A 14,374-nucleotide genomic window follows, 5' to 3' on the forward strand; every position below is an offset into this window, starting at 1 on the left:
TTGAAAATATTGTTTGAAAAAGTTAAAAGATACACCTTTGCAGTCCGCAAAGCAGCTTTGAAGAGGAGAAAGGCAGCGATCAGCCTTTCTTGACAGCTTTCCCCTGAAGGGCTTCTCACCTTCCACCTTCTCTCTCTCTCTCTGTCTTTGCCTTGCCCAGTGAAACAGATCAATGCTGCTTCCCCTTTCTCCCTGGGCATCTTTACATTAAGGGGAAATTGCATTGCTTACTTGGGCCGTTTGTGCTTCCAGTTTTTTGGCATGATTGTTAAGGGCTTAATCGCATGGTTAAGGGGCAACTACATGGTTTGAATTGAATACTTCCCCTCTGTTCACTTCAATTGAGACAACACCATCTATTAGTGAAAGATCTCTCTCTTTTTAGGATTTTGCCACTTTAAAAGTGGTTCTTTTCATGGAGAAATTTGCAACGGTTGCTGCGGCAGACGTCCTGGTTGTTCACAACATCATTTAAAAGACCCTCAAACTTCCACGAGTGGCCATTCAAATGCATGCTATAAATCACCCATTTAGAGAAGCTCCCTGCCTCCTCTGAAAAAAATATATTGGAAAATCTTTTCAAGCTTTCAGAATTATTCTCCTTTTTTTGTTTCATTTCCTTGCCTCAAAAATTGACAACATGATTATTATGCATGTCTCCTCAGAATTAAATCCCATTGTCTTTAGTGGTGTTGATAATGCAGGCTACAAGCAGGGCAAAAGGAAACTGTACTTGAGGCATCACAATGGGGAAAAGGACATATAGGCTTTTGTGATGGTTTACAGAGGGGTTGGTGGAGGGGAGCATAAGGTGGGCTTTATCCTGCTGTTCTGTTAAAAATCTTTTCTCTGATTAAAGAAATGCAGACCTTTGTGGCTGTGCTTGCATGAAACAATTGTTTTTAAAAAGACCTAAGCCAGCAGGGCTCACCTGACAACTTCTAACGCAATACAAGCGTCATGAAGTGACGAGGCACAAAGTGATACAACTTGGGGAAAAGTCCAGCACAAAAAGGGTTCCACCGTAGACCTCTCTTAAAATTTCTAAATAAGTATACATTACCACTTCTGGTTTTCTGCTATAATTACACTGATATTGATGCCAGAGGTAGACAGAAAGTAGATCTATCCTGATGTTTTGGACTTCAGCTCCCAGCATTCCTGCCATTTGGCTACATTGGCAGGGGCTTCTGGAAGATGAAGTCCAAAACATCTGGGGGCCGTTGTCTATACGTCTTCTAAGCCCCGTGGTGGCTGAAAATTGGCGCTGTGTCAGTTATACAATGCAGCCGCCAATTTGCAGCCATTGTGGGGCTTTCCCGCGAAGCTGTGTATTTTAAAAAGTCAGACACTTACCCTGACTTTTACCGTGGAAATGAGGTTGCAATGGCCCTTCTGCCATCTTACCTGCCTCCAGTGTAGAGGCAGGGTGTTCCATGGCGGATGGCGACCCCTGATCGGTCACCGGAAGCCGGGGAGAGGGCAGGAGGCAGGCCTGGCGAACTGAACGGCTACCGGAAAGCCCACGTTGCCTCCAGCTGTTGGGATTACCCGCCGCCACTCCGCAACAGTGAAACATCTGGTGTTGAAGTCCAAAACACGTACCTTCTGCCCACTCCTGCTCTACGCAAACTGTACAGTGACCTTATTATTATTATTATTATTATTATTATTATTATTAATTTATTTATTTATATAGCACCATCAATGTACATGGTGCTGTACAGAGTAAAACAATAAAATAGCAAGACCCTGCCGCATAGGCTTACATTCTAATAAAATCATAATAAAACAATAAGGAGGGGAAGAGAATGCACCAAACAGGCACAGGGTAGGGTAAAACTAACAGTATAACAGTATAAAGGAGGGAACAGACCTTCCCTCCTTTAATCATGGACATCTCTTGACATCAGCTTGGTGAGAAAGAGAACGGTGTGAAAGCATCACACACACAAAATTACTTCCGTTTCAGTTCTCTCCTTTGTCAAGCAAGCTGGGCGATTGCAAGCTGGGCGATTATTTATTGCTACCAACCGCATCTCCTCAATTCTCCGCTGGTGTTCGTGTCCCATTTCTTCCTTCATTCTCTCCATGCGCTCCTGCTGCTCTTGCTCCTTCCGTTTTTGCTCCTCCTGCTCCCTTCGTTTCCTCTCCACCGCCAGCCGCCTTTTCTCTGCCCTCTCTGCTATCATCCTGCCCCGCGATAGTTTCTCCTCTTCTTTGTTCACAGGGAGATCCTGGATGGTTAAAAGGAGAAGAGGGTCAGGACTGAAAACAGCAGCGTGCTCTGCCCTGGCAATGTAATCTGATGGATTGTGGGCATTCCTCCAAATGGCTGTGGCGTAGCGGCTAGAGTGTCGGGCTGGGAGTCGGGAGATCCGGGTTCTAATCCCCACTCAGCCATGGAAGCTCACTCGGCGACTTTGGGCCGGTCGCAGACTCTCAGCCCAACCTACATCACAGGGTTGTTGTTGTGAGGATAAAAATGGAGAGGAGGAGGATTATGTACACCGTCTTGGGTTCTTTGGAGGAAAAAAGGCGGGATATAAATGTAATACATAAATAAATAAAAGAAAGGTGGGGTTTACCTTAGCTGAAAGTCCTTCTCCATGCCAAAGTGGTAGAGCTGTTGCTGAATTGATAGCGCATGGTGTGATTATACAGCAGGGAGCTATCGTGTGGCAAAAAGACCCTCCTAGAGAGGAAGGGTGTGTCCATGGGTGTCAATTTCCTGCATGTCTTGGCTCTACACACCGCCAGATCCACACACCTGTGCAGGTTTCCTCAGGCATCAATGCACCCCTTCACCTCAAAAATGGTGGCCCATCACTGCCTTAGACCAGTGTTTCATTATTTCTCTCCACAGAATTAGAGGCATACTTGGGGAGTGTCAGTTTGCGGCTCGTTCCTTCAAAACACCCGTAGCCTTGCAGCTGCGGGGTGGGAGTGGCAAATCCCCATGGCAGGAAGGAGTACAGGCTCTCCTGGCCAGCGACCATCCAGTGCATTGAGCCCTCCCCCTGCCTGGCCTTCCTGTGCATCCCCCTGACCTACTGCGGGCCTCGATTTGCCCCCGGAATGCCCCCATCCTCAATGCGAAGCGAGGTCACCACCGACAAGCAGGCAAAGAAGGTGGTGACCTCAGAGTAAATGAAAAAGTCGTGGTAAGTCAGCGACTGTTTAATTGCGCAGTTTCAGGAAAATAAACCTGTGAGTTGGTGGCTGCATTGTATAAACTACGCAGTGCCACTCTGCAGCCACCACAGGGTATACGGGGCATATAGACAGCCCCATAGTGTATACTTTACACATCATACGTAAAGTCTACAAGTTCACAGTTTATCTTTAAAAAAAGATAAAAGCAGGCCTGAACCAGCCCTATCCACTTGGTGATAAGCTTCATTGTACATAAATTGTTCAAGAACGAGGCCTTTAAATATGGGTCTGACTGAACATGGTGAGTCTTACCTCTGGAAGCCCACTGCTCTGAACTGCATCAGTTTGGGAGCCATTTGCAGTGGAAACGGCTGGACAGGTATCAAGAGGTGTCTCACTAGCAGGCCCTGCAGGAGACCCAGGAGTTTGGCCAACATCTTCAGTCAAAGGATGGCTGTCCTTCAGCAGTGAGGGCTGCTCTTCATTCAGAGGGGTGGAGGAACCGAGGCTTTGTTCAGAAGGGCCTCTCAAATCTTCTTTTTCATCATCATCTCCTCCTCCTTCTGCAAGAGAACCAATCTGCTCCAATTCAACATCCCCTCCTTCCTTTTCTTCTTCTTGGTTTTCTTCCTCAGCAGTTTCTGATCTCTTGACACCTGCTGGTTTCTGCTTGGAAGAAGTAACTGTTTCTCCAACAGCTTTTTTCTGTCTTGGTTTCCCTGTAAAAAGAAGCATTTTGTTCAGTTATAACACAATCAATACCTCTAGATGTGCCTGAGATTTTTTTGGTGCAACTCTTGCACAAAGTCTTCTGGGTGTCACAGATATGCCATCTTTTTTTTCTGTCACGGCCAAACTACAAGCAGGCGTAATGGTTTTAAAAGATGAAAATTTAAAAATGAAAATGAAATTTAAATTTCATTTTAAAAATGAAAAGCTCCTTTGGGAGGGTGCAACGGAGAGCAAAGAAGCAGTAAGAAAAACATATTAACCCTTTCTCTGCCCGAAATCCATGCTCTAATAATTCCATCCTCCAAATTGCCTCCTCCTAGCACTTATCACCCAACATGAAAATCATTTTTTCACAAACCTATGTTTTTCCCTGCAAACTTCTGTTTGGGAAACTATGGGTGTGGGGGGAGGCTAGGAAGCGGTGGGGGGAATATTTATTTATTTATTTAAAACATTTGTATCCCGCCCTATATCATTAAGATCTCAGGGCGGCGTACAGATAAAAGCATACAGTATAAAACAATAAATATACACAGCTAAAAACAAATTAAACCACGAATTCCTCCATGATGCGTGGAGGAAACGTTAAGCAGTCCTTCTGCTGCTTGTCTGATCTTTAGCCTCTCAAAGGAGCTTTTAATTTAAAATAGGCCACTGGGCAACCATTGCATGTGCTTGTGCGTAATGTTTAGATTAGCCCTTACAGTAATTCCCAAAATGTACGTCAGGAGTGAATTTCTAGCCCATCACAAGAAATACTTAATGAAATGTCTCCAATAAGCCCAATATATCTGCACACCAGATATAATGCCTGTCTGCTGAGTCTCCTTACAGGCTAGATTTACACTACGGCTTCAGAGCGATACTGAAGTGCACTGATAACTGTTGAGGCACATTGCACACTCCATATAATGCTTTCATGATGTTATTTCCCACTTTTTATCCCACATTATCCAAAATACCTCAACAAATGTCACTGTGTATCCTAAGAATATAAATGCGTGAGAGGGATGTAGCGATACTATGATGAGACCTTAATGATTTGACTCTAGGTGTAGATCTGTGGACAGTCTGCTTAGAGAGAGTAATTCTGATGCTTCTCTGTGTTGGGTGTGACTGGCACCCTGAACATACTAGTGAGAAAGTCCCACTGAACACATAGTGAGATTTTCTTCCCACTGTGAGTCACTCTCATTGCCGAGAGACCCCAGAATTACCTGCCTTCAGAGAGTGAAAATTCACTTGCACGCTGAAAGTACCGTATTTCTTCAATTCTAAGACACACTTTTTCCCCATATAAACATCTCTAAAAACGGGGTACATCTTAGAATCGCGGATGCGTTTATTATTTCTTAGAATCAAAGCTTTTTTTCCTGTTGGTGGTACTGAAATTAGTGTGCGTCTTAGAATCGAAGAAATACAGTATACCTTCTTTTGGATGCAAGGGTGAGCTGCATCTTCCATTTTAATTCGGAAAAGAAGTGTGTTTTGACTCGCCGAAGTCTGGGAAGCACTGCTCTATCGTGAAGGCGTGTCAATGCACAAATAAGAGTATGTTTGTATAATAGTAGGGTGAACATATGGAAAGACGGACAGGGCTCCTGTATCTTTAACAGTTGTATTGAAAAGGGAATTTCAGCCGGTGTCATTTGTAGGCATGCAGCACCTGGTGAAATTCTTACTTCATCACAACAGTTCAAGCTGCAGGAGCCCTGCCCTCTTTGGTATCTGGTTACCCTATATAATAGTGAACAACTATGTCACAAAAATGAGTGTTGTGAGGTTGTGTACAGATGATTCCCTTTTAATGTTCTTGTATATTGTAACATTCTTTGTCTATATGCTATAAAGATTATTCTTTTTTAGCGCAGAATGACAGCATTTCCACAACATGATGTTTGCAGATGGTACAAAGATTTTCCCCTCAGACTTTTCCCTCCATTGCTGTTTTACTAACACACAGCACGGATTTTTACACATTATCTTCCTAATGGGGGCATGCATATATCAGAGTCCCTTTTCCATCTGTTTAAAATCCTGAAGACGTTTCTTATCCCGTGGCCAAGACAGGTAGAGAAAGCTGGAGAGGCTTCAGGCCTGGCTTACCCAGTTGTCTTTTTCTGCACTTCCAGAGAATAGAATAGTCCTCATACTGGCCTATCTTTGTTCTGGTAGCTTTGAAAAACTTTTTTACATTGCTTAATCTGGCAGTAGATCCATTTGCCTGATAGTAAAGGGAGAGTAACTGCTCTCAGAGAAAGTGAGGTACTGGTGCTTTAGAAAAGCTGGGTGGTAGTGATGGTGATGCTACCTTGGACAAAGGAAAATCTTCCTTTCCTTGCCCTAATGTCTTGCCTGCTCCAGTTGGACTCTTCCCTCACCCCCACAGGGCAAACTGTCATCTTGGCCCTGTGGGGGAGACGAAAGAGCAAGGGGACAAGGAGCAGGCCGAGGAAACATCGGGGCCTGCTCCAGTTGGACTCCCTTCCTTCGGGAGCAGGACAATCCCATCAGCCCTGTTGCCGGTCCACTTAATCTCTCTCTCTCTCTTTCTCTTTTCCATCTTCCCTCCTGAACTCCTGTTCCTTGTGTGTCATGTCTTTATTAGACTGTAAGCCTGAGGGCAGGGACTGTCTTTTTTGCTAACTAATGGTAAGCCGCTCCAAGAGCCTTTTTTGACTGAGGAGCAGGGTATAAGTATGATAAATAATAATAACAATAACAACAACAACAACAACAACAATAATAATAAATGTCTCACAAGCTTAAGACACTCAAGTGGCCTTTTCCTTAGACTGTTGTAGGCAGAGTATTAAAGGCACAAATTGGTATCAAGGTATTCCTGAACTCATACCTACAACAAACTCTGTCCGACTTTGGCGTTTATCTTTCTTGGTGCTCTTTTTCTGTGCTTTGGACGTAGCTGAAGTTTTTACCAATTCATGTTTCTTCTGTCTTGACATTGGTTTCTTCTCTAAAACACCTTCAGCCTAGAAGGAAAAGGAAAAAGAAGAAGCAAAGGATGTGTTCAACAAAAGAGATGTCAGTGTAGCCCATTATAGGGCCAGCCCAAGGTATTTTGCTGCCTGAAGAGGAACAGCATGTGGTGCTCCCCACGCACCCATCGAGTTATTTTGGCAGCTGAGGCAGAAGATCTCACAAGTGCCCCTCCCCCTTTTCTGGCAGTAAAAATACAGTCACAATAAATTAAATAGCATTTGCTGCTGTTTTATGGCTCATTGACTATCTACTTCTTAGATCAGCCTTCCTCAACCTGGGGCGCTCCAGGCTGGGGCATTCTGGGAGATGCAGTCCAACACATCTGGAGCGCCCCAGGTTGAGGAAGGCTGTCTTAGATAGTCCTCTCTAGATGTCTCAGAACAGGGGGCTTAGCCTGAAATTGTTCAGAAGAATTCCACAAAGGGGGTTCATTGCAGTTGTATATAAATTCAAGCAACTCCAAGCCTAAGAGCCCACGAACCAGCACCACCAGACCTTAAGGCGGTGAATGATCCAGCAGAGGTGGGTGCCTGAGGCCTACAAATGGGGGAGAGGGAAGGGAGGAGGAGGAGGCGATCCCACTCTGTATAGCTCAAGGGACTGCAAAAAAAGGGGGGGTTGTTGTTGTTTTACCTATGAAGCTTAAATTATTTGATTTAAGTATTACCTATGAAGCTTTAATTATTTGAAGTCCTACATTTAAATAATTAAAACCTCTCATAAAACAAAACAAAAAACCACAAGGAACAGTTCCCCATTTCCATAATACAATAAAATTTGAGAGCAGCATTAAAATAGAAGACCAATAAACAATTACATGGCATTAAAAGCCTGACAAAACAAAACAGTCTTTACTGCCCACCTAAAGGCACTCCAAAGAATTCAGAAGAAGATGAACGTGAGACGTCACATGCAAAGAATGGTGGAGTCAGTCTGGAAGCACCCACAATGGGTTCAGTCAAATGTCCCCAATCCTTTCCTGGGACAAGCTCTGAAAACCGTGGCTTAAATGCCTTACTGTTTGGAAGCTGAGCAGCTTACAATGGCGTGAACATCCCAAACTTTTCTTCCTAGTAGCCCTAGGTTGAGAGTTGAGCAAACTGTGGTTGAGTCTAGTTGCAGAGTCAGTTGACCTGGGACATGGGGAGAGACAGCCTCAGACCGGCTAGGGCCTGCTACTGCTGACACCAAGAAAAAGGGAAGGTGTCGTCTCTATGGCTCATGCAATGAGAGAAAATGGCGGCTTCTCTTTTCCCAGACTGCAAGCTCGTTTCTACCCTCAGAAAAATGAGTTGATAAAAGCCCACGTGAAAATTAGTACTCATTTTTGTACACATTTCCCCAATATACATGCTTTTTCTAGAGTGAGCAGTTTTTGCAAGCGGTTTTTATTAGTATAATGCATTTCTGTGTCTGATTTCCCCTAATATATATGCATTTTTGTGTGCATATTTGAATTGCAAACTGGATTACAAAATTCTAAAAAGTGTGGATTTTGGTGCACAGATTTGCTTACAGGTTCAGCAGGTCTGAAAGTGCTAAGTTTCATTCAAACCTTCATGCAAACATTCAGACTTGATGAATTTCTCATATATTTCTAAACAATGGGTGCTTTTTGGGGGGAGGGTGTCAACTCCTGGCCACTCTCACTCTCATTCTTCTCTCAGGCCTCCTTTTCTGGAAATTCCACCCATGTAAACACAGGCCGTCTTACTTCCAGAACTGCCAAAGGCCTTCAGGGCCCACCTTTTCACAGTCACACTCTCACTAGGAGCTGCACTGTGGGTTATTACTGACTTATAGAATCATAGAATGATATAATAGTTGAGTTGGAAGGGGAGTACAAGGCCATTGAATCCAACCCTCTGCTCAATGCAGGAATCTACCTTAAAGGATGGCTGTCCAGCTGCCTCTTGAATGCCTTCAGTGTGGGAGAGACCACGACCTCCCTAGGTAATTGGTTCCACTGTCGTACTGTTCTTGCAGTCAGGAAGATTTCCTGATGTCCAGCCAGAATCTGGCTTCCTGTACGTTGAGCCCATTAGTCCGTGTCCTGCACTCTGGGAGGATCGAGAAGAGATCCTGGCCCTCCTCTGTGTGACAACCTTTCAAGTATTTGAAGAGTGCTATCATGTCTCCCCTCAATCTTCTCTTCTCCAGGCTAAACATGCCCAGTTCTTTCAGTCTCTCCTCATCGGGCTTTGTTTCCAGACCCCTGATCAGCCTCGTTGCCTTCCTCTGAATCCCCCGGAATCCCCAGTGACTTAAGTGCAATAATTATGGAAAGAAGATCTCAATAAAAGCATGAAAACAGTGTTATATTTAACAACTCCCACTAGGTATTTTATTTTTATGGCTTTCTTGGGGTACATTTGACTCCAATACCACATTCATAGTCAATTTTGTTCTTCTTTTTCTCTTTAATGAACGGAAAAACACAATAACTAATCCACAATACACACATACAAAACATACCTACAGATGCTGCCAGTGTTTCTAACGATGGAAGGTTAATGGTACCCTGAAATTTTGTTCTGTTAAGCACCATGAAAATTGATGGCACTATACAAATGAATGAATAAATAAATAATAATAATAATAATAAATGTGCCACCAGAAGTGGTCCATCTCACCTTGCCTGCTCCCCTCACTCCCGCTCAACAATCTGGACCTATATCAGCTTTGCATGAGTTTCAATAGGAATTTTGTCACCAGGCTCCAGATTTATAACACTTACTCTGTTGACGCTGGTGGCCTGAGCTTGCTTGCTGGTTTTCTCTGGCAAAGTGGTTGTTTCTTCTTCAGTCCCAAACTGCTTTGCAGAAGGATGGGTGCCCACCCTTGGGCTCTCCTTAATTTCCTTGCCGGGCTCAAGAAGGTCCAGGGAAGCACCCTCGGATTCCCAGCCAATCTCCCTTTGAAAAAGGATTTACGCAGCAGCCATACACTGGATAAAGTCTTAGAAAGTTGTCAAACACATAATACTTTTTTCCCCCACTTGGAAAAGCAGCAGCAGCGATAACAAAATGGAAGCTTTGGGCGCTTCCCTCCACACCTCCCACCCCCATTACATTTTGCTGTTGTTTACTTGCAAGCTGTGAGCTCCCTTGATGTACAACTCATGTAATCGTAATGGCCCCAGCAGGTAGCTGCCTTTCTCCTCGTCTCGTTACCAAGACAAGGAAGAAATCTCCTCTGGTGGCTTTAATGGCACTCCCAAGACTCTTCTCCGTGGTTAATAATAAAAGCATGTAGTCCCCAAAATACTCTCTGCCCCTTTCATCTCAAGAGCTCAAAAGTCCTGTTGTGTGCTCCTTCCCCAATTCCCTGAGCAGTAAGAAGTTCCTGGGGCAGAATTGCCAAGTTTTAAGTATCTCCTGGGCGAGAGAGCGCCAGAGACTGATGATGTCTTTGTAGTCTTTGCTTTATTCAAAAATATACAAGGAGAGCACAAGTGGAGGCAAGCAGGCACATCAGTTCCCCAGGGGGAGAGAAGAGATTCTGCACCTGAAGGTGCTTCACCTTCACCTCTCCATCTCCCCATCTCTCTCTTTGCCTGTCTTCAGAAGTACCAAGGGCTCATTCTCATGCAAGTACTAGTCTCAGAATATAAGAACATGAGAAGAGCCATATTGGATCAGTCCAAGGGGCCATCTACTCCACCATTCTGTTCACACACTGGCGAAGCAGATGCCCATGTAAAACCCACAAGCAGGACGTGAATGCAATAGCACCCTCCTGCCCATGTTCCCCAGCAACTGGTGTGTGGCCATCCGAGGAATGTGAAAAAGCTAGATTGGGATGACAGAAGCCCCCCCCCCCCCCAGGCCTGGAGTTCAGTACTCTGCATTAAAGGAATCATAATCTTCTTTTACAAACCCAGATTCTAATCACAGTCTGACTGGGCATGATGGAAGTTGCAGTCCAACACATCTGGACAGCCGGTTTTAAGCTGATCTCTTATTTTAGAAATGCACTTGCTAAGCTGGGCTATAAAAGGCTGGATGTTCCTTAGCTAGAACGTTCTCTCTAGAACAGAAAACTGAATTTTGCTAAGGAGCCCTGCCTTCATGGCGCCGCTTTGGTGCCTTACTGCCCCTAAACCCTGCAGGGTGGTAATCCACATGAAGGGGGCAGCACAGGCTTTCCGATGGTCATGTGGCTCGCTGGCCCAGCCCCCTGCCTGGCTTCCAGTGACCAATCAGAGGTCGCCTTCCACCCAGGAACACCCCTGGTTTGGCGCCGGAGCAAGGACAGATGCTGGAAGAGCCGCGCTGACCTCGCTTCAGCGGGAAATGTCGGGATAAGTCCCCGACATTTTCAATGCGGAGCTTCATCTATTTGTCCTGCAGTGGCTGCGAATTGGCAGCTGCGTTATATAGCTGATGCAGCGCCGATTCACAGCCACCGTGGGGCAGAGATGACATTTAGACAGCCCCAAGGTAAACAAGGCCACCAGAAAACATTTGTCTAGTAGTTTAGACTATGTATTCTTCCTGCGGCCCATTCCCATAAGACATCTCCCATACATCTCTTTTACAAAACACACACACACACAAAAACAAGCTTTCCAGAATTGGAAAATGTTTTCACAGCTCTGCTGATGCAACAGCTCTGTGTGCCTAACTAACGAAACACCTTCGTTTCTCGCACTTGCAAAACATGCGATGTGGCCCAGCCCTTGGGAAAATCAGCGGCTGTTAGTTTTATATACTTACATTTCTGATGCAGCAACCATCAAATGGGCAGGGTGAGGTTCCAGGTGCGAGAGGCTAGAGGTTGGAGACAGGTTATCCAACTGTTCTCCTGTGTCTGCAAAGGGGGCAGAGCGGAGAATTACATCTTGGCAGGTTAGGCTAGAAAAGGCCGTGGCAATCTACCAAGCAGAATGATGACTACCGTCCATGTATGGTGGTCCACCAGTGGTGGATAAAGCTCTTGCTTTTTGGAAGACTACCTGGGGCTACGAACACTATGAGAGGGGAGAGGGCAGAACTGGCAAATAATACATGGCTAGTGGGCTGTGTTTGGACTGGCAGAAGACACAATGCATAAGCCTGGGCCAGAATGAGGTCGTATTGAACCACCTCCACAGCAATATCAGGGGCAGTAAGGCCTATATACACCAGTTGCTGGGGGAACATGGGTGGGAGGGTGCTGTTGCACTGTGTCCTGCTTGTGGGTTCCCGGTCGACAGCTGGTTGGCCACTGTGTGAACAGAGTGCTGGACTAGATGGACCCTTGGTCTGATCCAGCAGGGCTTTTCTTATATTCTTAACCATCAGTACTATCTGCAGACACACACTACCCCTTGCACTGGCAGAATTTGTCCTAGTTTCTTCATCTACACAAGCAAGGTAACTAATGTGTCAGCTGGGAACTCATGGATCCTACCCACAATAACTTCTACTGGATTGGATCTAGGACCTGCCAATTTTGGAGTATCCCCCTGCCCTCCCTCACCCACATGTCACAGCTCACCTTATTCAGCAGGGTCTCCTCACTCACTATGTAGTGCATTTAGGGGCCAGGGGGCTGGAGAGGCTGCCATGGGAATGAAAGGGCAGGGAAGCCCCTTCCATCGACACAGTTGATCCAGCATAAATCTGGATCCAACCCCCTATCACCCAAAATAACCTTGTTTGATACTCTGTTTTAGGAAGGCTCATCTTTTTATAGTTTATATTTATTTTTTAAATTTTTTTATTTAAGGATTTTTATGCCGCCATTCAGCCAAAAAAGACTCTCACGGCAGCTTACAAAAGTATTTCTTGACAGTCTTTGTGTCAAGATTTGTGCTCGTTTTTTTAAAATGTACTACCATCATCTTCCCTGCATCTTCCAGAATAGACAAATTGTCTAAATCAAATTTCTCCCATAAACCCCAGCCAAAATATGTTGGGCGTAATAAAAGTTCTTCTGGGCACCAGAGAATATTTTCTCTTCTGTTTTAGGGCACAGAAGTGCCTTTCCTTTTTGCTGTTTCCTGGACTACAACTCCCAGCTTGGCTGGCTCGGGATGTGTTGTAGTCAAGCACATCTGGAGGGCATCAGCCTGATATAAATAAGGAACATCCTTTAAGACTGAAACATTAGCAGTTACTTCCTACCAACAGAGGGGGCCCTTGTTCCACGAACGCGTGAGACGCGCACCCATGTGAAGTGTCCTCCTGCCCTTGATTTATGCCACTAAGGAAAAAAAGGGAGCAGATACGAAAGGCCTCGGCTTTTGCATTAAGCAAACACTAAGAAATCTATTCTAAGGCAATCCATTTATTGGCCCTCTCCCTACCTCTTCTTCCAAGGATCTTAAGCAGAAAAAAGGGCTGGACAAAATTTCACATGCGAAGCGAACAGATATTGGTAACAATCCAACAGATAGATTTCAATGGACTCCTAAACGCTGTTCAGGATTGCCACTGGTGATGGGGGAGGGGAATCCACTCAACTCACATTTCAATGAAAACTGAAGCTCAGCTATTTGTTGACATTTGCGCTTCTCCAAATTTTACAATGGAGTTCTCTAATTTTTTAAAAAATGCATATACAATAAAGTGTGTGTGTGTGTGTGTGTGTGTATTATGGAAAAGTCCACACAACAATGTGTGTATTAGTGAAGAGAAATTTCAAAAATGCATTTGATTGCTTGTACATGTGCACATTAGGCAGAATTGTCTACATGAATACATGTTTTTGGAGAAATGCATATAAAAATGCCACAATTTTTTGTGCAAACTTCAAAAAAACTCAGTGTTTGGGATGACCCAAATTTAAGATTGGTAAAACAGAAACTGAGAGAAACTAAAATTAACAGATTCACCCATCCCTAATTGTGGCTACTAATAGCACAATCTTATCTACTCAGAAGTAAGTCCCATTGAACTCAATGGTCTTTACTCCCAGGTATGTTTGTATGGGGCTAAAGCCTGAGACCACATTCTTGTGGCCTCTAGACAGTGTCTGAAGAGCCATAAGATGCAGCAGATCTCGCTCTCCATGGCCAGAGAAACTGATCGAGCCTTGAAAGTGATCCAACTGTGGGTCTCTTCTCTACCCCAACTCCTAGGTCCCACTGAAAGTTCTGCAGCAACTTCCTCTCCTATGGCCAACATCACGACCTTGATGGAAATGGGTGGTTTGGATACGGGACAGGGAGGAGACAGGCCATAGACCTGTGATACCGAAAGGCCTCTCTGCTCTCTGCACATAGCAAGGTGAGTGAGCTAGATGGACTCAGAGGCCCATCTCACAAAAAATTGTCAGGGAATTCAGAGGCTAAAATGCCTCTGCTGTTCTTCCTTCCCTGCTAGGTTTTTGCCGGCAGGGGGCTGGATTCTTGGAGCGTCCTGCCATCGAAATGCTCTGCCCTGTGGGCCGGATGCCAACAGGAACACTCTCTGAATGTACTAACGTGAGACCTTTACTGTACAATCCTATTTATATCTGCTCAGAAGGAGAACTTCAATGAGACTTACTCCCAAGGAAG

General features: G+C 44.9%; 1 protein-coding gene across 1 annotated transcript in view; it reads right to left on the reverse strand.

The window, feature by feature from the left end:
- Positions 1-14,374, reverse strand: part of KIAA2012 (KIAA2012 ortholog) — a 95,267-nt gene that overhangs the window by 5,596 nt on the left and 75,297 nt on the right. Inside the window, exons 16-20 of the mRNA XM_063115882.1 lie at positions 11,607-11,700; positions 9,626-9,803; positions 6,743-6,878; positions 3,469-3,875; positions 2,035-2,237 (exon numbers count right to left, since the gene is read on the reverse strand). Of these exons, the coding sequence (XP_062971952.1) occupies positions 2,035-2,237; positions 3,469-3,875; positions 6,743-6,878; positions 9,626-9,803; positions 11,607-11,700 (1,018 nt within the window). The remainder of the gene's footprint in view (positions 1-2,034; positions 2,238-3,468; positions 3,876-6,742; positions 6,879-9,625; positions 9,804-11,606; positions 11,701-14,374) is intronic.

This window comes from Elgaria multicarinata, chromosome 2 (genome assembly GCF_023053635.1).
Source record: "Elgaria multicarinata webbii isolate HBS135686 ecotype San Diego chromosome 2, rElgMul1.1.pri, whole genome shotgun sequence".
NCBI lineage: Eukaryota > Metazoa > Chordata > Lepidosauria > Squamata > Anguidae > Elgaria > Elgaria multicarinata.